Raw genomic sequence first — 26696 nt, 5'->3', positions numbered from 1 at the left:
TAGTGTGGATTGTAAACACTAACCAAATATTTCAAAAGCACGTGCTAATAGAAAAGACACACCCATCATATTTAAGAGTTCAACCACAGCAGCGTTCACGGGCTTCGACCTGATTCAACTCATCTAAATATTAGGTCTACTGTTGGACCTCTTGCCGTGAAGTCTATTGTGTACCGCTTCCACACTCAACTTATTAGGCTCACCTAATTGAACTTATTAATCTTCTGAGTCTCTTGTCGTGGGACAGAAAGTTAGACTTATATAACCAACAGTTAGGTCAACTCGTCGACTCATATGGACCATAGTTATGGTCCAGTAATTCCTGATCAATCTCAACACTAATTTTTTTTAAAAAAAAAATTATAAAAGAGGGGAAATAATATTGACAGGCATACGAAAAAAGATGTTACAATCAAAGCAAAAAAAAAAAAAGAAAAAAGGTAAAGGCTAGAAATCAATAGTGCCATTAATTCTAAAAAATTAAGAATTTGACTAAGAAAAATATCAAAATTAAGGATTAATTGTTGAACTAATCCAAAATAAAAGTGCAAATTTTATTTTCAAAATAGCTAAAATGTCGAGCATGTCAAGTCTAGGGACTAAATTGCTAATGGTACGGGTCCCACATGAGAGCATCAGAGGGCGCCTGCGCGACACGTGGCGAGACCTCAGCCGTCCCTTTTCCGGCCGGGGCTCACGCGGTGCGGGGCCCACACACGGTGTAAAGAAAAGGCTTTGTTGGCCCCACTTTTTTTTTGTGGAAAACTTCAAAAAACCCCCTGTAGTTTCGACGTTTCTCAATTTACTCCTCTGTGGTTTAAAATGTATCAAGTTGTCTCTCTGTGGTTTTTTTTTTTTCTTTTTCTTATCAACTTAATTATTTTTTTTTAAATCAGTGATAAAATTAAAATTAAAGGATACTAAAGTGAATATTTGATAAATCTAGATAGGTATCTGAAGTTTTTTTGTATATAATTTAATAAAATATTAACTAAAAAGCTACCGAAAAGATAAAAACGGAACCACAGGGGGCAAATTGATACACTTTAAATCATAGGGTACTGAAGTGAAAAACTACGAAACCACAAAGGGATTTTTGAAGTTTTCCCCTTTTTTTATAAGGGTTTTATTCATATACCATTCATGTGATTTCGTACTTTCTTACTTTAATACCATGTGGTTTAAAGCATCCGAACGCCACATGCACCGCCCTCGACCCCTGATTTTTTTTTTTAAGGGTAAACTTCAAATACCACTACGGTGGTTTCGCACTTTCTCATTTTAGTACCCTATAATTTAAAGTGTATCAAGTTAGTACCTCCTCCGTTAATATTTCGTTAAATTATATACAAAAAACTTCATATGCCCCACCTACGTTTATCGAATATTCACTTTAATACCTTTAGTTTTAACTTTGTTCCTGATTTAACGAAAAAAATTAGTAAAATAAATAATAATAATAAAAAATAAAATTACAAAGTGCTAAATTGATACACTTTAAATAACATGATACTAAAGTGAGAAAGTGCAAAACCACGGGCGTGATATTTGAAGTTTTTCTTTTTTTTTTTATTGTTGTAATATTAGGATGTAATTAGGTAAGCTAGATCTATAATACTCAGGGGTCCTATATAAAATAGTAAAAATATAAAAAAAAATACAAATATTTTTTTTTAAAAAAATAACATTTGGACATAAAATAACCCGAAAAAATGGTGCGATTGCTTTATTAAAAACAGAGAGACGGAATAATTCTCGACCATTAATATACTCAAGTTTTAATTTGTTGATGTTAATTTTCGACCATAAATACTCAATAATGTCCGCATAATACAATTATAAGAAAAAAAGACCCCTATCGAAAAAAAAAAAAATGCTTGATTCAAAAAAAATTAGTATAATTTATATATTTAAATATCAGATTTTTTTGTATAATATAATATTATATTATATATATAGAGAGAGAGAGAGAGAGAGAGCTAGGCTACTATACTATCTATATAGTACCGAGCTCCGTACTATAGTATTGTTTTCGATCTTAGGGCGTTCAAATCAATGATCCACACCGTAAACTGATCTAGGTATTTAAAGTTTCTAGAAATAAAATTTATATTTTTCGACAGAGTTTACTTATGATCAAACTATTTCAAAATTGTCAATTTTCAATGGCTATTATGACAAGTTTAGAGTTTAACGGTGTAGAAGAATCTAAATTTCTTCAAATTTGATAGAAAATACTTTAAACTATATAGATTAAGGTTAACATTCTTGATCTGAATTAAAGTCCTATACTCAAATTTTAAAGATTATTCAATTTTCACCGTCTATTTTTATATAATTATTTACTAAGTACGATAATCGAAAAAAACTAAAATTTTATTCCTAAGACATTCATATACCCTAGATCATATTTAACGGTGTGGATCGTTGATTTGAAGCCCTAAGATCGAAAATAAACACTATAGTACCGGAGCTCGTACTCTATATATATATAATAGAGCAGCTGATACGTTTCTGGAAGTATAGAGCCTTTCGTGCTTCCAATGTTTTTGATGTTGGGACTTTCGAATCAACGATCGGTTCCGTTAAACATGATCTAAAATATTTGAGTAGCTAGAAAATAAATTTTGTGATTTTTCGATATCATTTGCCTAAGTACGAAGTGGCTCAAAATCAACGGCTGAAAATAAAAATCTTACAAAATATGATGAACGACATATAAATTTTAGATAAAAATATTAATCTTGTTTTATATAGTATAAAAAATATTTCTATCAAAATTTTACGTGATTTGGATATTTCTACACCGTTAAACTTGCAAACGGCTCATCAGGTCATTAAAATTTTGATTTTGAGCCTCTTCGATCACTAAGTAAATGTATCAAAAAATCACAAAAATTTTATTTTCTAGTATTTCAAATACTTAGATCAAGTTTAACGGAGCCGATCGTCAATTCAAAACTCCAACATCGAAAATGACTTGGAAGCACGAAGGCTCCCCACTTCAAAGCATACCAGCTCACTCTATATATATATATAGAGCTAGCTACTATACTATCTATAGTACCAGCTCCGGCTACTATAGTGTTGGTTTCGATCTTAGGGCGTTCAAATCAACGATCCACACCGTTAAAACTGATTTAGGTATTTAAAATTTTAGAAGTAAAATTTTATATTTTTTTTGACATAGTTTACTTTAATGATCAAACTATTTCAAAATTGGTCAATTTTCAATGGCTATTATGACGAGTTTGGAGTTTAACGCGTGTAGAAGAATCTAATTTCTTCAAATTTGATAGAAAATACCTTAAACTATATAGATTAAGTTAACATTCTTGATCTTGAATTTAAAAGTCCTATACTCAAATTTTAAAGATTATTCAATTTCCACCGTTCAATTTGCTATATTATTTACTAAGTAAACGATATCGAAATAAACTAAAATTTTATTCTAAGAAATTATATACCCTAGATCATATTTAACGGTGTGGATCGTTGATTGAACGCCCTAAGATCGAAAACAAACACTATAGTACGGAGCTCGTACTATAGATAGTATGTAGCCTAATTTTATATATTAAAATTTTAATGTCATATTATCATATTTTGTAAGATTTTATTTTCAGCCGTTGATTTTAAGCCCTTTCGTTCCTAGGCAAAGATATCGTAAAATCATAAAATTTATATTTCTAGGACTTCAAATACTCTAGATCAAGTTTAACGGAGCCGATCGACGATTCGAAAGTCGCAATATCAAAATGAGCTAGAAGCACGGAAGGCTCCGTCTTGCTCCGATAGCATAGTAGCCTTATATATATATTATTATATATATATAAATAAAGAGAGAGAGAGAGAGAGAGAGAGAGAGAGAGAGAGAGAGAAGAGAGAGAGAGAGAGCGAGCGAGCTGATTGTTTTGGAAGTATAGAGCCTTTCATGCTTCCAAGTCGTTTTGTTATGTTGGACTTTCGAATCGACAATCGGCTCCGTTAAACTTGATCTAAAATATTTGAAGTAGCTAGAAAATAAATTTGTGATTTTTCAATATCATTTTGCCTTAATGATCGAAGTGGCTCAAAATCACAGGCTAAAAATAAAAATCTTACAAAATATGATGAACGACATTAAAATTTTAGATAAAAATATTAATCTTGTTTATATCGTATAAATGTTCTATCAAAATTTACGTGATTTGGGATATTTCTAACACCGTTAAACTTGTAAACGATTCATCACGGTCATTAAAATTATTAATTTGAGCCTCTTCGATCATAGGTAAATGATTCGAAAATACACAAAATTTATTTTCTAGGTATTTCCAAATACCCTAGATCAAGTTTAAGCGGAGCCGATCGTCGATTCGAAAGTTTCAACATCGAAAAACAACTTGAAGCACGGAAGCTCCACGCTTTCAGAAGCATACCAGCTCACTCCATTATAATTATATATATAATATATATATATATATATATATATATAGAGTGAGGCTACTATGCTTATCGGAAGCACGGAGCCTTCCGTGTTCCACTGCTTTTCGTGTTGCGCACTTTCGAATCGTCGATCGGCCCCGCTAAACTTGATTCTAGAGTATTTGGAGTACCTAAAAATAAATTTATTATTTTCGATATCATTTGCCTAGTGATTGAATGAGCTCAAAATCAACAAATTTCAATGGCGTAGTGAGCCGTTGCAAGTTTAACGGTGTAGAAATATCCAAATCACGTGAAATTTTGATAGAAATTTTTTTATACTATATAAAATGAGATCAATATCTTTGATTAAATTTTAATGTCATTTATTATATTTTGTAAGATTTTTTTTCAGCGTTGATTTTGAGCCCCTTCGTTCACTAGGCAAATGATACCGTAAAATCATCAAATTATTTTCTAGGTACTTCAAATACTCTAGATCAAGTTTAACGGAGGCCGATCGACGATTCGAAAGTCGCAACATCAAAAACGAGCTGGAAGCACGGAAGGCTCCGTGCTTCCGATAGGATAGTAGTCTCACTCTATATATATATATATATATATATATATATATGGCACACGGTGCACCGGGTGCATCCAAAAGAGTTTCTAAAGACCGAGCCGAGTAGGCTCGGATCCCGAGCCTAACATTTTTGAATTTGTCGACCGTTGGAGAGGGTCAGCAATCGTGTACATGGAACGAGTCTTTATTGGCGGTTCTTTTTTTTAAAAAAAAAAATGTTTTATGATAATTTTCCTTTATTTTATAACAATTAAAAACTCCATTATTTATTTTATTAAATAAAATAATTGTTCAATTACAATGGTTGCTATTGCACTTTAGATCATGTCTCATTTATACTTGTGAATTAAAAATTACGTTAATTACCTTCCCATATATTTCCGTAATTTTAAATAGATTTAAAATTTAAAATAATCTGCAATTTACTATCTTGTCAGGTTCCCTTCCGTCGACAAAATTCACCGGATGCTTTTAAACTCTTGTCATACTTTTATCTAACAAATCGATTCTAATAAGAAATTTAACGACTCGACTTACTGATACTAATAACTCTTCCGACTCGAACTAGCTACCGGCTCAAAATACTTAAGTCAGTTATGAGTATCAAAGTTCCTGGTCCTTATATTTTGATCACTATTTTTTTTTATACGATATGAAATTATCGAGGCGTGACAATGAATCCCCTTTGAGCAGACATATAAAATTGTGGAAAAACTTCAAATACCACCTCTGTGGTTTCATACTTTCACACTTTAGTATCATGTGATTTAAAGTGTATCAATTTAGTGTCATGTGGTTTCATTTTTATTTTTTTATTATCGGTTCTACTAATTTTTTTTTATTACATCAGTGACAAAGTTAAAGCTAAAGGGTACTAAAGTGAATATTCGATAAACCTAAGTGGAATATCTGAAGTTTTTTGTTAATAATTTAACGAAATATTAACGAAGAAACTGGCGAAAAGATAAAAATGAAACCACACGATGCTAACTTAATACACTTTAAACCACAGAGTACTAAAGTGCGAAAATACGAAACCATATGGATGGTATCTGAAATTTATCCTAAAATTATATATTTGAATAATTTATTATTACAATTGTGAATGTAAAGCACTTGTAAAGTTTGTAGCAAGAAACCACCAACTAATGCTCCTACTACTACTATCACAAGCAACTCCCCATCATTATTACACCTTCTAAGTAACATCTATTTTATTATATTTTTTTTTTTATGGTTGGGAGTATCCTTAATTGCCAAATAATATATTAGTGTACACATAAGAAGTTGAATTTATGTGATCAATCAATAGATTGTGTCTTTAATCTATTGTAGTGGTTATTTTGTAATGATGGATTTTTACATCTTTTTCACTCCTTTCATTTTAAGTCACCTATCAATGTAAAACAAATTAAGTAGCTTTGAAACCACGTAAAAAAATCTTTAGCAATATTAGAGCTATGCTTACTTTATTTGTTGGCGAATTTGTTTGGCTGAATGTAGTTGTAAATGTTGTCCAATTAGCAATTTAATAAATTGAAAGATAATAATTATAGTTTTATCCAATCCACTTGATTCTATAAAGTTGAAACTACCGCAAAATACTGATGTTGTGTTTAACTGTCTGTAAGTAAAAATTGCGTGTATAAATCAATTTAGTTAGTGCAAAACACGCTTATCACAAAAGATGACATGACCAACCACTTAGAATGATGTAAAATGTAATTTTGATTTATGTTTCCATCTACAAAATTTGGGAGGAAATTTTAAGAATTTTCATTCTTAGAGCTTTTCAAATATGGATTCTTTTCTTTTTTTTTTGAGATATAGATAACACGCCACCCGCTTCGTTTTATTTTATTTAGAAATAAACTTAGCTGGAAATATGAATCAACTAGGATTAGAACTTAGGACCTTAAGTATCAACCACCAAACCCTTTGCCACTTGCTTTAGGGACGGTCGGTTTCAAATATGAATTCTTCGGAGAATGTTTGTTTCATCAAAAGTAAAAGTGGGTGAACTTATTTTCAGCAATAAATGCTCATTTTTATTATTTGATTTGTCTTGATTGATTAAATTCCTTCCTAACTCTATTTTTTCAAGGTAAGTATCATAAGGGATCTTGTTTTAAGTAATAATTTTTATCTGAAATCTAGTTCAACTGAAAATTATTTTCAACCTAACAATGAATTACATATAAACTAACATTCTCACAATATTCAAACACACATTTCCCAATAAAAACACCATGTAACATGAAAATTTCTTGAGAAGTTATCATGATCCTTTTCTATATAGCTTTTTTCCCTTATTGGCTAATCATAACATAAAATAGAAACTTATTTTTTAAGTTTGCTTCTTTTTCACAATTTCAAGAGGTCCATAATTAAATGCCTCCTTAATTTCCAAAATGTTTCTTTGGAATTGGTAATGAAGGTAAAAAACAAACAATAAAAAAAGCAAAAGATATTTTACCAACCATAATATTATACCAAGTTTGGTCCATAGATCATGGTGCAACTTTTTTCATAATTGAATTATGATACATTTATTAGTTACAATAAAGTGGGTGCACATTAAATAATAATTCAAAAATGTTATAATACTATTTTTTTCATAGAAATTATGATATATTTATTTTAGTTATTAGAAAGTGGATGCACTATTAAATAATAAGTAATTTGATAGTGTTTTAAAGCAAGTAATAAATTTATTTATTAAAATGGGGCAAATTAAAAAAAATTAATTATGAAAAAGAAAAAGCTAAGATCATTAATAAAAGCACTTAAAGCAAAAGCACCCAAAAGGGTGCCAAAGTAGAACCCCACAATGAATGAAGACCCTTTTTCTAAATAAGGTATATTTAAGGCATTAAGCCTCAATTACTCTACCTACTTAATAACTTTCCAAAATAAGCCATGCTACCTAAAGGTCATATGTTTTGTCAAATTTTAAAAAAATACTAAAAATTTTAAAAAGATTTTATGTCTTAGGATGAGGGAGTTTAAGATTTATAATCATCATTTGGTGAATCAGTAGTATTTATCATCCAAAATTAGCAAGAAAAATGCTATTTTTGACTTTATTTAAGATGTGTATTTTGATACCTCACCCATCTTTCTTAATATAAGATATGCTTTTTTTTTTTTTTGGATGTATGGATAGCATTGCTCCCTATCCAAGAGCTCATATGTTTTATCAATTTTTGTAAATATAAAAAATTTTTAAAAAAATTTTACATACTAGTATTAGAGGGTATAAAATTTATACTTTTATTTTGGTGAGTCAGTAACGTTTATCTTTCAAAATTAGTTTGAAAAATGCTATCTATACAATTCATTCAGGATGTGCACCTGACACCCCACCTATCTGTCTGGGATATAATACATACATTTTTTTCAGATGTGTGGATAGCAATGCTCAATGAGCACTACTATTTTTATACATGAAATTAATGTATAAATCTTATACTTTTTTTATCTAAGAGCCCGTAACGGATCCTTGACATTGTCTTATCATTTTTTTTTTTTTTTTTACATTCAAAACTCAAAAAAAAAGATTTATAAATTGGGGTATATATCATACACCTCTTTTTGGGTGTACAAGTAGTATTTTTCTTATTCAATTAGTCCATGCACAATTTCACACTTCAGACCTTGTACTTCTTGTCTGTTCTATTTTACTCCCCATCTTAGTTCCTCATCGTAATTGACTTTCTTAATTATTGTAATCAAATTTCACAAACCAATTAAACTTATTAAATATTAATATCTCGTTAATATGAAAATGATGTGACACTATTGTGATTGATGATACAATAATAGTGGGTTCGGACTCCAAAAATTACTATAATTTGAATCCGAACAGGAAGGATATATACTAAAAGTGAATATAATTTTGGATACAAGTATAAAAACCGAAAATTGGATGGAAACGTATCAGATATGGATTTTGTCTGAACCTGATCAAACCCGAACTCAAACACAAATCCAATTCGAACCTGGATATATATATGTGAATGTTAGATATTATATTAAAATTTATATTTTAAAGATTTAAATTTTAATATAATATATTTTAAAATATGGTAAAAAATTAACCGTTTCGGGCTCGATTTTTACCCAAAAAATCGTATGTAGCTTACGTAAGTTTTGTGTATTTTTACCAAGAAAAGGTAAACTTCAAATGGTACCACTGTAATTTCGCACTTTCTCACTTTAGTACCTTATGGTTTAAAATATATCAATTTAGTACCATGTGATTTTTATTTTCTCTTTTCATGAACTCTTCCATTAACATTTCGTTAAATTATATACAAAAAAACATTAGATACTCCACCCAGGGTTATTGAATATTCATTTTAGTATCTTCTAGTTTTAATTTTATCACTAATTTAACGAAAAAAATTTAATAGAGTAGATAATAAAAAGAAAAAAATAAAATTATAAATTGATACATTTTAAATCATAAGGTACTAAAATAAAAAAAAAGTGCGAAGCCACACAGATGTGGTATTTGAAATTTTCCCAAAAGAAAATCAGAGTTGAGAGGGTATTACAAAATAGCCAATAGTTGAGGGTTCATCGTACAATTTTTCATCCCAAAATTAAAAAATAATAAAAGCGAGAGGCTCGGAGTAAGGCTCGGACCATTCCCCTCTCTCTCTAAATCCCTCTCTCTCTCTCTCTCCTCTTTTTCGTAGCGCCCACACACTCAAATCCTCTCCCCCTCTCTCTCTCTCTCTCTCTCTCTCTCTCTCTCATCGAAATCCCATTTTTGTCAGGGGATTCGAGCTCCTGCGAGGTCGATCGGGGAATTTCTAGGGTTCCAATTGGTGGAAATTGGGGGAGGAGATGGCGACGGAGGGGGTGTTCTCGATCGAGGTGGCGTCGGTGGTGGAGGACGTGCTGAAGCAGCACGGGGCGCGGCTCAGCGACGGCGATTTGGCCTCGAGGAAGGCCGAGGAGGCGGGTGTGTTAGGGTTTCCGATTTTTCCACGAATTCTTTTTTTCGCAATTTTTCGGCGTCGAAATCAGATTTTTCCGTGAATTTTTCGGTATTTTTCGTGAATGTTGCATGATTTTTTTTGGCTGAATCGCGAGGATCTTTGTAGCATTAAAATTTTTTATTTTAGTAACAAATTTATCAATAATATGTTTTATTTGAGTGCCTCTTATCAGAATTTAACGGATTTTTTAATATATTTTTCCACGATTTTTTTTCCAATTTTTCGATGTAAAATCTGTTTTTTGCATGAATTTTTTCGCAACTTTTCGTGATTTTTGCATGATTTTTTTTGGTTGAAAATGTATGGACCTAACTAAGCTATGTCACACTTTGGAAAAGGTATTTGAGCTTTAAGAATTTTAATTTTATGAATAAAATTAGTGATAATATGTTCGATTTAGTGCTTTTTATCGGAATTTAACTTTGTTTTTTTATTTTTGTTATAGAATATTTTTTTAATCTACAGAGTAATATTTTGGTACTCAAACATTTTATAAATTTTGTAATATATAAAACCGGAAACTTCCAATAAATTTTGATAGAATATTTTGAAAATTTTACTAAATTCAAAAGAAATATACTACTAGGTGATAAAAAAATTTCCTTTTCTCTTTGTTTTTTTGGTAAGTTTTTCGGAGTAAAAATTTGATTTTTATCAACGAGGATATGTTTTATATGAGAGTTCCTTCTTCTTTTTTTAATTTTATTTTCTTCTCTTTCTCTGATAGATTTTTTTCCCCTTTTTTCTGTGAAATTTCTCGAGTTGTTTCTAATTTTTTTTCATGAATAACATTTTAATATCTTTGTGATCTTACTTAAATATGTATTGGTGAAATTGGTTGGAGTTATACAGGAAGAATTTTTGTTGTTTTTTAGTAAAAATTGGATTTTTATCACCTTTGTTATGAATCGATTATTTTGTTACGAAAATTTCTTATTTTATTTATTTTCCTAATTTCCAATATCTTTTTGCTAAATGAATTTGTGTTGGGACGTAATTTGATGCTAATTAATGGCCTCTATAGTCCCACATTGTTTTAATTTCTTTTTCTCTTTAGTATACAAATATTTATATATATACATATATATTTTCAGTTCCAAATAAGAGGGTACCTTATGTGTGAGTTTTTACATTGATACTCTTCTTTTAATTCCCAGCGAGTAATCGAGATTATTTAATATCTTTTTTAACATTTCGAATCCAACTTTATTGAGAATTATGGGTAAAACAAATACAAAGAATTAATTCCCTTTTTTTTCTTGTATATTATTCTATTTGATTGATTCAGCTGCGAGGAGATACGAGGCCGCCGGATGGCTGAGGAGGACGGTCGGGATGGTGGCTGCAAGAGATTTGCCCGAGGAGCCCTCCGAGGAGGAATTCAGGCTCGGCTTAAGAAACGGGATTGTTCTCTGCAATGCACTCAATAAAGTCCAACCCGGCGCCGTGCCGAAGGTTGGTTTTCTTTTTCTCCAGTTTCTGTTCGACTAGAACGCCAACAATCCCCTCTAGATATATGGTAGTTCGTAGTTTACCCTCCTCGACGATCAAAACCTACCGATAACATGCTCGATTTTTTGTAACCAATGTTGTATCATGAAAGGTTCCTTGGCCTGCTAGTGTGTGCGAATAATTCTCTTACTTGATGATTGTTTTCTAGGTGGTAGAAGTTCCGGCGGATTCAGTACTTCCCCCCGACGGGGCGGCTTTGTCGGCATATCAATACTTTGAGAATGTGAGGAACTTTCTTGTTGCCCTCGAGGACTTAGGCCTACCTACATTTGAGGCTTCTGATCTTGAAAAGGTGGGATCGTTTGTTTAACTTCAGTCCCATTGGCAAAAAAAAAAAGCTCAAAATTTGTCTACCGCGCTTTGTCTAAATTGAACTTTTGATCTTAGGGAGTTACTTATATTGTCGTTAAAAAATGCAAATCTCTACCTTTTCTCATGACTTATCTAATCTCGTCCATTCCAAAGATATACCGTTTTCGGTAAATTGGATACTTGGGGATCCAATCCCATCGATATTAGAGGCTTTTCATTTCAATCAAGCTAAGCAAATTCAAATTTGACCTTGTCCACCGCATTTTGTTGTGCAAATTTAAGAATGTTGGTGTTAAGAGGATTCATCAAGAAACAGGGTTCTCTAGCCTTTCTAGTAAAATTCTCCTACGAGCCCTTATATTTTCTTGTTAGTGAAAATTAAAAAAGTTGCACTTTGATGCCTTTCGTCCCTCTGAATGTTTAATTATATTTTGATTGGTTTTGTAGGGAGGGAAGGGTGTTCGAGTTGTGAATTGTGTCCTCGCTCTTAAATCCTTCGGCGAAAACAAGCAAATGGGCCGGCAAAGCTCGTGGAAATATGGGGGGATATTAAAACCAGCTACCACAGGGAAACATTTTGTAAGGAAAAATTCCGAACCCTTCATGAATTCCTTATTTAGAACCCAGTCGGGCGAGCGGTTTCATGATGGCTTATCGGCGGAGCAAAACTTAAGTGTTGATTTCTCCGTTGAATCTACTGAAATGGTTGGTAAGCTGAATCAGAATTTTCTTTTCCCTCCTACAATTTATCACGACTTATTATGCTAATCAATCTTTTCGTTTTCTTGTATGTAGACAACCTCTCAGTCTTTAAACATGCTTGTGCGGACGATTTTATCAGATAGGAAGCCAGAAGAAGTTCCAGTGGTGAGACTTCTGAGATTAAGAATTTCGTTAAGGACTTTATTGAACGTGATCATGATTATGATCTATGAATACGAGGGAATTGACGCTATAATTTTGTGCAGCTTGTGGAGTCGATGTTAAGTAAAGTTATGCAGGAATTCGAGCGTCGAATTGCAAGCCAAAATGAGTTGGTATGCTCTACCCTTTGCTTGCCTTACATATAATACTGCGGCGTGCGTAGTCATGTAGAGCTTAATTCTCTAATGCAATTTTATATTAATTTTCTTACTTTTAGCATGGTATGGTTCTATACACAATAAACTGGGTTATATGGCATTTTTGTTTTCCCTACTAAACCAAATACAATAAATTGACCCCTCATTTTTTTTTTTTTTTTTTTTTTTGACAACTGGATCGTCATAAAAGCTGCATTCAGGCTGTTTGACTTTGATGTTTAAAAACTTTACAGGTGAAGACAACTTTGAAGGACACTAATGATGTTAAGTCCGTTTTCAGACCGAACGATTCGACGGAGCTTCCATCTGTCGTTACTGATAATGAGGTACATTTGCATCTTAGTCCTTAATATGAATCCTTCATCAGAAATTCTTTTCTCCGATGCTCGTTGTGTTATTCTTTGGGGAGGGGCAGGAATATTGAAGACTCGTCTATGATTGCCTATCATGTTATAGTTTACGCAAAATTTCACAGAGACTTCTGCGGTATAGCCCAATTGCGCTAGCTTGAATTTGTTGCTCCAATTTGCTGTTAGGACTTGCTGTCAAACTTGAGCACATAACAATCACGCAACTCGTTTTACTATTATAAATTTAAAGAATCAATGAGACTAAAGTGTTAAACCCTTTTTGATTGTTATTTGCTCTTAACTAGTTCCGACATCCAAATAGACCCTCAGGCCTTGTAGTTTGGATGTCGGAATAAGCCATTCTTGGATAACATATTTAGTATGAAATTTTCTTGTCTGATTGGAGTTTATGAGTTTGATCTTTTGCTCCTTGAGAGATCTTAATATTCATGATTTGGTATGATAACATATTTCACCTATAAGAAGATTTATGTTATTTCGAAAAAAATGAGCTGAAGGTGGAGAATGCTACTCCATTCTTGACGTTTCCGCGCATTTCTCATCTACCAAACACTACAAGCTTCTCGAGTAAATTAGAGACATATACAGAATAAGATATTCATGCATCCAAATAGAGACTTAATGTTTCAATGAGCCATCAATTGTCATGTGCTTAATAACGGCAATGAAGTGTTACACATTGCACTACAGGGCGATAAAGTCTAATCATGATATGCGACGGAGTATCTCAAAACAATTCCTTACATTTTTATGCACAAATGGAAAATATTGACTAAATACCTTTTATGAATTTTGATCAAGTGTGTAACTTATAAATCATTATGTATCAGGTGGACAAGGAAGAGGAAATTTCTAGCGATTTGGAAAAAGAGGACATTGGCATGGGTCTCAAAACTGGAGAGATATCAAACGACAATCATCTAAAGCAACAGCTAATTGTCAACCGACAACAAAAAGAGATTGAAGTAATATTATATATTTTAGTAATCCCTAAAAAAATTTTAGTCTAATGGCTATTTGGCATCAACTTATTTAATATTTCGCACCCCTCGTATTGTAGGAATTAAGACATGCCCTTCGTGCTACTAAATCTGGTATAGAGTATATGAAAATACAGTACTCCGACGAATTTGCCAACCTTGGTAAGATTATTTTTAGCTCTTTTTTATTACAATGGTTTTCTTTTTCGCTGAAACAACAGTTTACATTAATCTTTTCTACTAGGTAAGCATTTCCATGTCCTTTCTCATGCTGCTTCTGGGTATCACAAAGTTCTTGAGGAAAATAGAAAGTTGTACAACCAAATCCAGGATCTTAGAGGTAAGACGACGAACTCTTTCACCCTCCATTATTTTATTTTTATTTTCCTTCTATTTGAAAAAAGATCCTTCAAATTATATCCCTATTGGATTAAGTTATGTTTCTTGCCTATTAGGAAATATTAGAGTATATTGCCGTGTAAGGCCCTTTTTGCCTGGACAAACATGCAATGCGAGCACAATCGGTCGAATTGATGACGGCACCATCACCATCATCACCCCTGCGAAGTATAGCAAAGAAGGGCGTAAATCGTTTACCTTCAATAAAGTGTTTGGACCATCGGCCACTCAAGGTGAGTGGCTAAGTATTTTCCTACTTCACATTTTCCTTTTTCCTTCCTAAGATTTATTAGAGATTTACGAATACATCCTTGCAAAATAACTTATATACATATGCCCTGCAAGACTGCAGTGCCTGAATTCCGATATACGCCGTCCATAAACTTATTATATGTATCACTTTGTACTCACAAAAACTGCCCAAATTATATAAGCTAACGGCATTTGTGTACAGGAAATTTAGACTAAATTATAAATTTGAATTATTTTTATGTATGCATGTGTTTTTTTCTTCTTGATGAGTAAAAAATATTGCTTTGTAATAATAAGCTCTCTTTTCAATTTGTGCAGAAGAGGTTTTCTCAGACACTCAACCTCTGATTCGATCCGTTCTTGATGGGTATAATGTATGCATTTTTGCATATGGTCAAACAGGATCAGGAAAGACTCATACGATGGTGAGAAAAATTTTTGATAAATTTCTATCTGTCCTTTAAGGTTTGATCAAACTTTGAATACATTTTGACTTCCAAATGGAATTGAACATTTTCTTTTTTACTTTTTTGCTTTTCCTTCTTTTTTTTTGGGTGTTCTACTGTGCAGAGTGGGCCAAACGAGTTAACAGAGCAAAGTCTCGGAGTTAATTATAGGGCATTGAACGATCTATTTTACCTTTCAGAGCAGAGAAGAGACACGTTTTGTTATGAGATCACCGTTCAAATGATTGAGATTTATAATGAGCAAGTGAGAGATCTCCTCGCAAGTGACGGAGTTACCAAAAGATATCCTTTTCTTAAACTGTCCTTAGTTTTCTCTATAATTTTATCAACTAGTGCTGTGACAGAGCTACATATTTTTTCGGTAGTGGATGCGAGTTTGATAACCTTAACAAGTAAAAACATTAGAGATTCGGAATAGTTCGCAAAAAGGACTCGCCGTGCCAGATGCTAGCATGGTCCCAGTTACGTCGACTTCGGAGGTTATTGAGTTGATGAACTTAGGTCAAAGGAATCGTGTGGTCAGTGCTACGGCAATGAACGACCGCAGTAGTCGCTCTCACAGGTTCATATTCAAAATCTGCCTCTTCTACTTTAGATAGTAAATTGTGTAGGGTGTTTTGTGGAAAAATAACCCACATATATACTCTCTTCTTCTCTTTTTTTTTCCAGTTTTGCAACTTTAACACACTTCATCATTATTTGGTAGTTCGCATATTATGGGCCCTGGATTCCGGGCAAGGATACTTTTGTCGAAAGCACACAATTCAAAGTTTACCAAATTTGCAAAATCAATAGAAATAGTGGATTTTGTTATGGAAAAACATCCGAATTAAAACAAAATCACTTCCATTTACTTGCAGCTGCTTAACCGTTCACGTTCAAGGAAGAGATTTAACTTCCGGAGCTGTTCTGCGCGGATGCATGCATCTAGTCGATTTGGCGGGTAGTGAGAGAGTCGACAAGTCGGAGGTCCGAGGAGACAGGTTAAAAGAGGCGCAGCACATAAACAAATCACTCTCGGCTCTCGGAGATGTAATAGCTTCTCTCGCCCAGAAAAACTCGCATGTTCCGTATAGGAATAGTAAACTCACGCAGCTATTACAAGACTCACTTGGTAAGAAATACTTTTCCAATCTTTATTTTCAAAAATGAATTTCTATTCTGGACGGAATGTGAACTTCGAAAATATATTAGAATGTCTAGGGATTTAGGTGTCTAAGTGGATAGTTAAAGGACTACTTACACAATATCGCGGTAGTTCGTAACCATTGATACATTTTTACCCTATTATGTTTTTGAAAGGTTATAATTTTGGTTTCAATGTTCAGGAGGGCAAGCTAAAACATTAATGTTTGTTCACATAAGCCCCGAGATGGACGCCATTGGCGAGACCCTAAGCACTCTTAAGTTTGCAGAGCGTGTCGCGACCGTTGAGCTTGGCGCGGCCCGGTTGAATAAAGAAAACGGAGAAGTTAAAGAGCTCAAAGAACAGGTTTTCATAAGAAATTCATATTTAGTGTTAAATTTAGTTGCTTTTAGTGTTTTAAAATATGAAAATGGTAATCTTTTCTATGTTCCAGATAATTAGTCTTAAGGCGGCGTTAGCTAGGCAAAATGAAGAACATGGGCATCATCTTCGAAGTACAATGTCTAGCCCGGATATATTCAAGACGAGATCCGGTGAAGGTTCTCCTGGAAACCCTAACCCTCGACAGCCAATGGAAGATGTCGGTAATATAGAGGTAATGTATCGATACAACTGTTATGTCCAGTGTTAACTTACTTGGTACAATCTAATTTTTAACTTTTGTTTTCTTTTTATTTCTATGAAGATGCGGGGCAATGGAATTCTGGTCCCAAAGAAGCCAAACTATGATCTGGAAGAGCTATTAACGGCGAATGATGACAAAGAAGTAGGGGATTGGGTGGACAAAATTGTCATGGATAAGCTCGAAAATGATAGGGACTTGGATTCCTTGAGAGAATGGGAAGGGGATAATGTGCAGTTGCCGAGCTTATTCTACCAGAGATATTCTCCCGATATGAGGGTTTATTCGGATCAGCAAAGAAGTGGTGCTGAATCTGTCGCGACTGATGATTCAGACGATCTAGATATCGCGACGAGCGATTCTTCGGAACAAGATATGATGTTGCAATTCAATGTTCCGAAGGTCACAAGCACGAGCAATGGGGTTGCACCGAGGACTAAGAAGCCTCAGTCGAAGGCCATGAAGATTCCAGATAACAGGTGATTTTTACTGAAATGATGAAATTAGGTGCACTAGGTGATAGTTGAGAATTCGGAAATGAATTAGGTTTGATAAAGAATATAGTTATCGAAGTTGGACCATGATTCCAAATTCTTCCTCTGAATTTCAAATTTCTTCCATGAAATTTGTCCTGCGTAAAGGATTTAAGCATCCATCGGCATGGGCCACGCCCATTGTGCTGTACCATGCTAACAAGCTATTGGCATGCTACAACACTTGTGCTGATGGCACGGTTTAAAATTCTCTTTTATGTGAAATTAGCTAGTAATTACCTCAATAAAGTGCATAAAATTTGATAAAAATATATTATAAGCACTTAGAATATATTAGTAGTGCTAAAGAAAATAATTATTTCATGTCATATTGTATAAGCACAGCTAATTTTGTGACCGGCACATCCTAGCAAAGTATGACATGACACACAGTGTCTCGTATCGTACCAGTAACTTCTCGGCACGACCCTATGTCACGACGCATAAAGAAAAATGCACATTAGCATGGTGTCTTTGGAGTACTTAGGTGACATGACTAACATTTTAGGTTCGGTTTTGAACGGCAATGGTAACTGGTTCTTTTCAGATGATAGACCAACAGAAAGACTTAAATTGTTAAGCGGGACAAACTTCAAGGACTAAATTGTCAAAATTGAAACTTTTAGATGCAATTGACATAGGTTACAAACTTCAACAAAATAAATTAATATATACCTTTCAATAGTGTATTAGTACAATGCAAAGAACAATTTTGACGGCAATTAACTATTCGTTATTGTTCTTCAGGATTTCCTTCTGTTTATATTCATGTAATGTAGATAATGAGTCTCATGGAGGAAATTGCACTAGTACCCCTCAAAAGTCCCACAATTTTGTAAATCCCCTCCAAAAGTTTGCTTCGAATAAATATGTATGTTAGTGTGGCATGCATGGTATCGAAAACTTTCAAATCAACTTAAAATTTAAGGTGCATTTTGAAGATTAGTGCTGATAGTTTTTTTTTTTTTTAATTGGTATATTTCAATCTGTTTTTCAATTATTCAGGAGTACAAATCATGTTCAAAATCTGTCCCCGTCTCCGTCACGCAAAATACCGAACGTTCCGGTCCAGAAGTCACGGCAGAACGGAAGGCCGCCTTCTTCGAACGGCATCGACGGAAAGAGAACGGCAAGTGGAAAATCGGGAAGCTCGAAGTAGAATGAATAACTAACGGCGCAGATTGATGTGGATTTCGGCGCGAAGAGATTGAGAAAAACTATTTCTCTCACTGCTGGTGAGTTGCAATTATTTCAATTCGTTTTCCTCGACATTTATCTACGATTTCTCGAAGGGCTCTACGAAGATAATATTAGAGATGGTTAACTCTTCTTCTTCTTCTTCTTCTTCTTTACATCTTTTTGAATGATCAAGTGCAAAATAGGAATTTCTTATACCTCTATTATATGTTCATCCTTGTTACACACACTATAGAAAAGAAGAGAGAGAAAGAGAGAGAGAAGAATATAGGCCTATAATTTTTTTATGGGTCTTGTGAATAGAGGAAAAAGAAAAGAAAAAAAAAAAAAGATACATTTTTTTTATTATTATTATCTTTATTCTTTGTGCCCTGTTGCTCTTTTTATCATTTAGTTTGTTGAGAAATCTTTTTAGGCATTATATTTCATTCAATAGTTCATGTAATTCTCTGCTTTATATAGTGAGGGACTTTGATTGTAAAGGAGACATTTTTTTAAAAATTGTATTCAATTATTTCACTTCTTTAAGTGCAGCTTCAAAGATTATATCATGAAATTAGTATTAACCCTCTGTGGTTTATAGTATAGCAATTTTTTTTTTTTTTTTTGGTTATAGTTGTTATTGAGTAATGCTAGAATACTTTTAGAAGTAAACGGGGCCGGCTACTTCCCCGAGTTGTTTCCAACGATAGGATTTCTGAATCGACGATTGGCTTTGTTAAATATGTTCGGAGTTATTTAAACTTCTTAGAAAGTAATTTATGATTTTATAATAGCATTTGTTTAGTGATCAAGTGGTGTGAAATTTATTTTATATTATTATCCATTAAAGATTGTTAATTTTTGAGCCATTTGAGAGGGCTACGCAAATGATATCGAATAATTATGAAATTTAAGATCTAAATAATTCAAATATCTTAGATCGTGTTTAACAGTACTGGCCATCGAATCGAATGCTCTATTGCCAAGAATGATACGGAAGTAAACGGCTTCACTTACTTCTAGAAGTATTCTAGCCCAGTTTACTGTCACTCTGATTTTCCGTAATACTTTTGAACGGCTATGATAGAGTGAAAAGTATTACGAACGGCTACGATATAGTGGAATCGACTTATTTAGATTTCCTTGCTTGTAGAAAACTCAGATCGTGATCGTCTAGTATCGAATCGAAATGCTGTTTGAGCCGTTGGATCTTGATCAAATAGTGAGTTGATCGCACAGAACCGTTGGATCTGATCGCAGACATGCTGGAATCTGAGCCATCAGATCGAAGTGAAACTACTGGATGAGATCAGGGCCGACAGATCCCGATCAGTGTGTGGCGTGCGACGTATACCCAATTCGGTCGGTCCCTTCGACTTCTCGCTACAGCAGAACATTCTCAGTTGCATTTACAATGCTTTTGTTCAATCTCCAGTCAAGCTGAACAAGTCCTCAGGGCGAGTTTGCTAAGTCGTAAAGCGGCGGCAGTTCGCACCGCGCTTCGCCTAGTAACTCGCGCCTGTTACAGTCTGCCCTCACCTCTATCCTCCAACTTTCCTCATTTTTTATCCAAACACAGCAACCCACAACCACAAAACACAAACACAGCCCCGCGTTAGCTGAAGCGTTAATCCGCCTGAAAGAAAGAAACAGATACGAAAATTTCACGCACTGGGCTGTAGAAAACATACATCTAATTTACAAGCATCATTACAACCTGAAGCCACTTGAGACAACTGACACTTAAAGACATTCTTGAAAAGCTCTTGATGCAACATCACAACCATCCATCCATCTATAACATATCCATAGCCTAAATGAGAAGTCATTTAGAGATCAAAGGAATGCTCAACATTAAGAAAAGAAAAAGACGAGTGCCGATGTACTAAACATGGAAACATAATTATGATCACAAGTTTCAATCATTTTTGGTAGTTCTAGGGTTTTTGTTGTTGTTGTTGTTGTTGTTGTTGTTGTTCATATGCACAAATAACCTTACTAAATGAGGAATACAACAATAGTCCCAATACTATATATATATATATATATATATATAAATATAAATACTATTACTTCCAATTTGGTCCAAATACAAAAATATACATAGTAACTTCTATAGTATCTCTCTCTCTCCCTGCCTGTCTCCACTTCCCTCCCTCCCTCCCTCCCTCCCTCGGGCAAAGCCGCCAACTCGCGATGCTGGCAGTCGCAGCTCCTTGCCGTCCGTTTTTCATGATCTCTCCGGTCAGACTGTCAAAGCAGCAGCCGCCATGGTTGAGAGGTGTACCGCCCCATCCTCCTCATAAGGAGTCTTCGAATATTGTGGATAAAACGAGACCGTGCGCGAACTGGCTCCTCCGAGCTCTCTCCTCCTGATCTTCGTCCGGTACGGATGGCTCGACGCTGCGAGGTAAGAGGCACTTAGAAGGTCAGGTGCAGTCTTGTGCACATTTAAATTGACAAATTGAATCAAAAGCGTAGAAAGATGAATTTGTGGTTGCGATTCGCCGTGCATTCTATGGAAAGAGTATGCATTGAGTTTACAATTACAATAGATGCTTGCTATTTCAAACATACAAAATAAAAGGCGGCATTGAACATGTCCTTCCAGCAACAGGTTCCTTATTGTGAATAAAGAACGGAGCAGATAATCAAGATTACCAAATCAAATATAAAATTATATATAAAAAAAGACGGAATATCGATTTCTTCCTACAGATTCCTCCCTGGGGAGAAAGAATGTAGAACAAAAATGAATTTACCAACTCAAATATAATAATACAAAATAAAGCTGAGCAATCCCAAGGAGAACAGCCAAGCCATCTAAATCTTTGAATCACTTTTATCTCCTCTTTTAGCTGCATGTTCTATGAAACATCAGAACTTCTCCACCACTACATACTTTTTAGATTTATTATGTTGTGAAAATTGGTAATTGTTATTTTTTTTATCATTTTTTTATCCACTGCCTCACATCGGGCAGGACTCCGCGAACTCTTTGGTTTTCCTAAATCAATCAATCATGTTCCCAATGTTACCGCTAATTCTTATCCTCTAGTGCCTAAGAATCAATTCGATTACAACTAATTCCTTTTGATATCTGCTCTTGCCGCTAAGGCCCAAGATATGAGTGGCAATTCGGTGTCACTGTCAGTCTATTGAAAGGCCATAAGAAAGCCTCTTATTTCTATTACCAGCTACTACCGAAGATGCAACCAGTCGCTAAACTCACAGCAAAATTTCACTTAATGTTGCGCAATTGATGCACCGAACTTCAGTAATAACGAGGCTCAGCTGTCAAACAAAGCTAAATCTCCTGACAAGGAGACAACGTGGCAGTGTTGTTTCCAGAAAGAAAGAGGGAAAATTTGTAGAACGGTTCACTTCTTTTCATCTACATTCTCTGTCTGTTCCAATAAAATCCCTTTATAGAAAAGAGAAGTTGGTAGCCGAAGGACAAGCAGAAAAGGTCATAAGCCTTATAGATCCCAAATGGACTCTCAAGCATCTTGTTGATAGCCCACCAAATTTTAGCTTTTCCGCACCTGGGAGAAATCCTATATGTTTACTATAACTTGCATAAAGAGTTATTACTCGGTATTGGTTTCTTGTGACAGTACATAACACCATCTCATGCCGTCACTAATACCAACAACATGTTATACACTCCAACCTGGGTAATTAATCACCAATTAACATTTTAGACTAGCTCAAGCTTTAATTATAGGTGTGATAAATATTATGAACAGTGATGCACTTATAAGATTAGCAAATCGATCATACCGTTCGACTTCTTTCTCCTCTAAAGAGATGGAGTCCACGCTCCTTTCGTCCAAGGGCTCACACTGTACATCGCTTGACAAATCAACAGCTGGTAAATTACTAATAAATGACGACAGCAGCGGATCAGGTGTTGTATTGGAGGAAGAAACTGGATAAGGGGATCCGCCAAAAAAGGAATGCAAATTCCCCTCACGTAGATCCTTTCTCAAAATGGAAAGTGTAGAGTGCGACCCTGGTGAACCTCTTCGGGGTTTCCTCCTTTTCTGCATGTAAGTTCTGATTAAGGAATTCAAGGGCGCAGCCCCATGAGATATAGCTAAGTAAATATTCTTGATGAACTGATGTTTCGGATCATCCATGCAAAACCATCTAAATCCATATAAGAAGCACTGTAAAATCCAAATTCTGTATTGCAGACTTGGAAGCGCAAATTCATGCAAAAATGCATTTGCATGTTAAGTTAGGGAGATGGTTTTCAGTTAGAAAAGTGTTTTTAAGGAGGAATGTTTCTAAAAGTGCAAGTGTATAAAAGAGAATTAGCTTTCAAGTGGCATATATTTATACCTCTCATAATTTTGATTACATATCAACTTATAGCGAATGGTTGTCTATGATCATTGCAACCATAGGACCAGCATAAATGTAATACTACCAAAGTTTAACAAGAAAGGATATCTTGAAGTAATTCCCATGCTGCGTGGTTATGTGCCCAACCAAATCCATCCCGACTCGAGCCGCACAGACAGGACAAATCTGCAAAAGAAAGAATTCCAACAATAAGCGACAATTAACAAAATCGAGGAAGCATCAGCTGTAGATTTGCTAGTGTCCCCAGATTCTTGGCTTACAGGTTTGCAATAGGGTAAAAAGGACACAAATCATGGAAAGTTTCCCTGTCGCATCATAAAATAACAATCAAGGCCCAAATTATAAAAAAATTTCTTGTCATTTCGTAAAATAGTGATCCATGCAACAAAGAGTAAGAATATAAAGATGCTCTAAAGTCTAAACAACAAATGATGTAATTAGGCAAGTACCCACAACCCAAAAACCAAAAACCAACCGATTTAGGTGCATAAAAAAAAAAAAACATTTTTAGTAGTCAAAGTATGAAATGAAGCATAAGAGTGCAAAAACCATATTCCATTGAATCAGATAAGAATGAGAGATTAAATAGCTCATGCATCATAGGAAACTAATTGCCAAACTTCAGAACAAATTCAAAAAAAAACAAGCATTACACTTGTTGTATAAAATTTTACAATGCTGAATACGTAGCAAATAAGAAGAACAAACACCCCATACTCTGTGCTCTCTAATCCTAACCTAAACAAACCTAAACAACATGATGATTATACATGTAAGTTGTCATGATGATTATACATATAAGTTTTCTTTGCATTGTCAAAAAGGGAGAAGTCACATCAAAAGCAACTTATCGAGTACAATAAGTGATGAAGTGCATATCACTCCTGTTTTTTTAGAATTTTCCAGTGCTGATAAAGCAGCAGATAAATAAGAACCAATGTAAAAATAGCTTAAAATCTAGTTTCCTGGAATTGGAATAAAGGCCCAGCTATTTTAAATTTCAATCCTCCCTTTAAACAACATGATTACTATAAACACGAGTTTTGTTGACATTGTTAGAAAGGGAAAAGCCACACCAAAAGCAACTCATCAAGCACAACAATAAATGGAGCGCAAAATAGGAGGAGTTCCTAAACAACCAGTTTCTAATGCAAGCAAATAACGGTTTTCCGATGCCGACGAAAATAGGAAACTGCAGGCAAATTAGAGAAAAATAATCCAAAAACCCACTTTCAGTAGAAGAATAGTGAGCTAATACACCAAACTATCAAGAAAACTAGATAAAAATCCCATTTTCCCGACAAAAACCCTAAAAGGTACAAGTTTTATGAAGTTATCGCAGGAAATAACAATCCATAAAGGAATTTAGGCGAGAAACGAGATCAATTACCCCATTTTTGGCCTCGACGGGGTGCTCGTCGTCGATGTGGCAACATAGCCCTACAATATCAAAATCCTCGGAGCAGAACGGGCAAAGGAACTCCGCCTTCAGGTCCTCCTCCGCGACGTCGATCTCCTCAAACCCTAAAAGCAGATCTGAACACAACCCGAACCCCAAAACCCCCCCGGATCGATCAGACCCAAAAAGCCAACCAATCAACCCCTAAAACCAAACAAACAACCCCCGAAATCGTCGCAAAAAGAAAAAAAAAAAAACAGAAAAACAGAAAAATCTACCGAATTCTTCGAATCCGTTACCGAATCGCGATTGCAGCGCGGATGGGTGGCGCCTCGACGCGGCCGAGATGCGGCTCCACGAATCCGACTCCATGTCTCCTCCAACCCCGCCTCCACCAAATCAAAGCAATCCAAAGAGAAAAAGAGAGAGAGAGAGAGAGAGAGAGGTGAAACCCTAGAGAGAGAGAGAGAGAGAGAGAGAGAGAGGAGTGGTCTCTTCTCTGTATATATATATAGAGAGAGAGAGAGAGAGAGCGAGCGAAAGAGCGAAGCAATTGCTTCGAGTGGAAGGGAGAGAGAAAGAGAGAGAGAGAGAGAGGAGAGAGAGAGAGATGGGACATTTTGCATGAACCCGGTGCATTGTGAACCACACCTCTCCTCACTAAGTTAAAAATATAATTTTTTTTTTTACATTACCATAAACAATAAATTAATTAATATATATATATGGCAGGGAGATTATCTCTTCTGCCGTCCATTGTGTGGAACAGTAAAATAAATCTCAAGATTGTGTGACCAGACAAAAAAAATCTTATATTTATGTTTATTCTCAACAATATTTTGAAAAAAAAAGGACAGCATAATGATATTGGTCGAAATCAGGTCGAGACGTTTATTATGCGGACAGCAAAAACGAGAATTTCTAGATTGCGTGAACGGCGGATGGAAAAGTCTTATGTTGCCGAACATTCTCACTATTTTTTTGTAGGACAGCAGTATAATGCTATTGGCCGAAATGAGGTCAAAATGTTCGTTATGCGGACAGCAAAATGAATCCTTAGATTACGTGAACGACAAATGAAAAAGTTTTATATTTCTGCCTGTTGTCACCATTTTCTTTTTTTGAAAAAGGACAGCATAATGCTATTGGTCGAAATTAAGGTCGAGACATTATTATACTGACAGTAAAACAAATCTCAAGATTACGTAAACAACAAATGGAAAGGTTCTTACAGTGCTATCCATTCTCACCATTTTTTTTCGATAAAAGACAGCATAATGCTATTGGTCGAAATAACGTCGAGACGTCTGTTATGCGGACAGCAAAGAGATGTTATGCGGACAGCAAAATGAATCTCAAGATTGCGTAAACGGCGAATGGAATAGTCTTATATTGCCGACCATTCTCACCCAATGTTTCGTTTGAAAAATGATAGCATAATATTATTAAGTGGAAATAAAGTTGAGGCAATAAAATGTAGTGGCATGTTTCTCTATTTTAGATAGAATTAATCTATCTGATTTAACATTTTGAGACAAATACAATATAATATCGCGTAAAAAAATAATTAAAAATCAAGGCCTATTCTAACCTCGGTACCTGCAAATTTTAATTAGACGTAAACTTAGAAAATAAATAAATAAATAAAGAGAAAAAATTATGCATTTTGAATGTCAGTTTTTTCTTTCTTCAATAGAGTAAATTTTTTATATCTTATGTAGTTGATTTGTGAATCCAATTAAAATCTAAGTACTAGATTTTAAAATTTACCTGTTTTATGTATAAATTCTTTCAACGTTGTTTAAAAAACTATAAAACTCGGTGCCTATATAATTCAAATAACTTAAATTAAGTTTAATAATGCTAATTATTAATTCAGATGTTTCACCATTATAAATAACGTGAGGAATTTAACTCTCGTCGCATTCCTAATTTTTATATCATTAATTTTTGGGACTACTTACTACTTAGGCTTAATTTGCGATTCTGTTTTCAAAAAAAATTCGAGTTAATATTTTTAAAAACTCTAAAAAAAATTTTGAAATTACTTTCAAAAATTATAATAACACCG

General features: G+C 34.3%; 2 protein-coding genes across 3 annotated transcripts; one reads left to right on the top strand and one right to left on the bottom strand.

Moving 5' to 3' along the window:
* Positions 9705–19355, top strand: LOC109719142 (kinesin-like protein KIN-14P). Its single transcript, XM_020245674.1, has 19 exons — positions 9705–9962; positions 11288–11454; positions 11660–11803; positions 12271–12528; positions 12619–12690; positions 12792–12860; positions 13139–13231; positions 14107–14241; positions 14337–14418; positions 14501–14596; positions 14712–14888; positions 15226–15332; positions 15478–15656; positions 15775–15936; positions 16235–16488; positions 16703–16866; positions 16955–17116; positions 17207–17622; positions 18682–19355. The coding sequence occupies exons 1-19, from the start codon at positions 9845–9847 to the stop codon at positions 18833–18835; spliced, it is 3009 nt and encodes a 1002-aa protein (XP_020101263.1). The 5' UTR covers positions 9705–9844; the 3' UTR covers positions 18836–19355.
* LOC109719574 (protein DEHYDRATION-INDUCED 19 homolog 2-like) lies at positions 20742–25104 on the bottom strand. Of its 2 annotated transcripts, none has more exons than XM_020246337.1 (5): positions 24904–25104; positions 24617–24762; positions 23314–23391; positions 22639–22907; positions 20742–21258 (listed from the first exon to the last, which is right to left on the bottom strand). In XM_020246337.1, the coding sequence occupies exons 1-5, from the start codon at positions 24995–24997 to the stop codon at positions 21156–21158; spliced, it is 690 nt and encodes a 229-aa protein (XP_020101926.1). In that variant the 5' UTR covers positions 24998–25104; the 3' UTR covers positions 20742–21155. The 2 variants fall into 2 exon arrangements, with proteins under 2 accessions (XP_020101926.1, XP_020101927.1); XM_020246338.1 differs by having other exon boundaries at positions 20748–21258; positions 24925–25103.

The sequence above is a fragment of the Ananas comosus genome, linkage group 13 (genome assembly GCF_001540865.1).
Source record: "Ananas comosus cultivar F153 linkage group 13, ASM154086v1, whole genome shotgun sequence".
In the NCBI taxonomy this organism is placed as follows: domain Eukaryota; kingdom Viridiplantae; phylum Streptophyta; class Magnoliopsida; order Poales; family Bromeliaceae; genus Ananas; species Ananas comosus.
The sequence above is the reverse complement of the archived record's forward strand: the minus strand, read 5'-3'. Positions and strand labels throughout refer to the sequence as shown.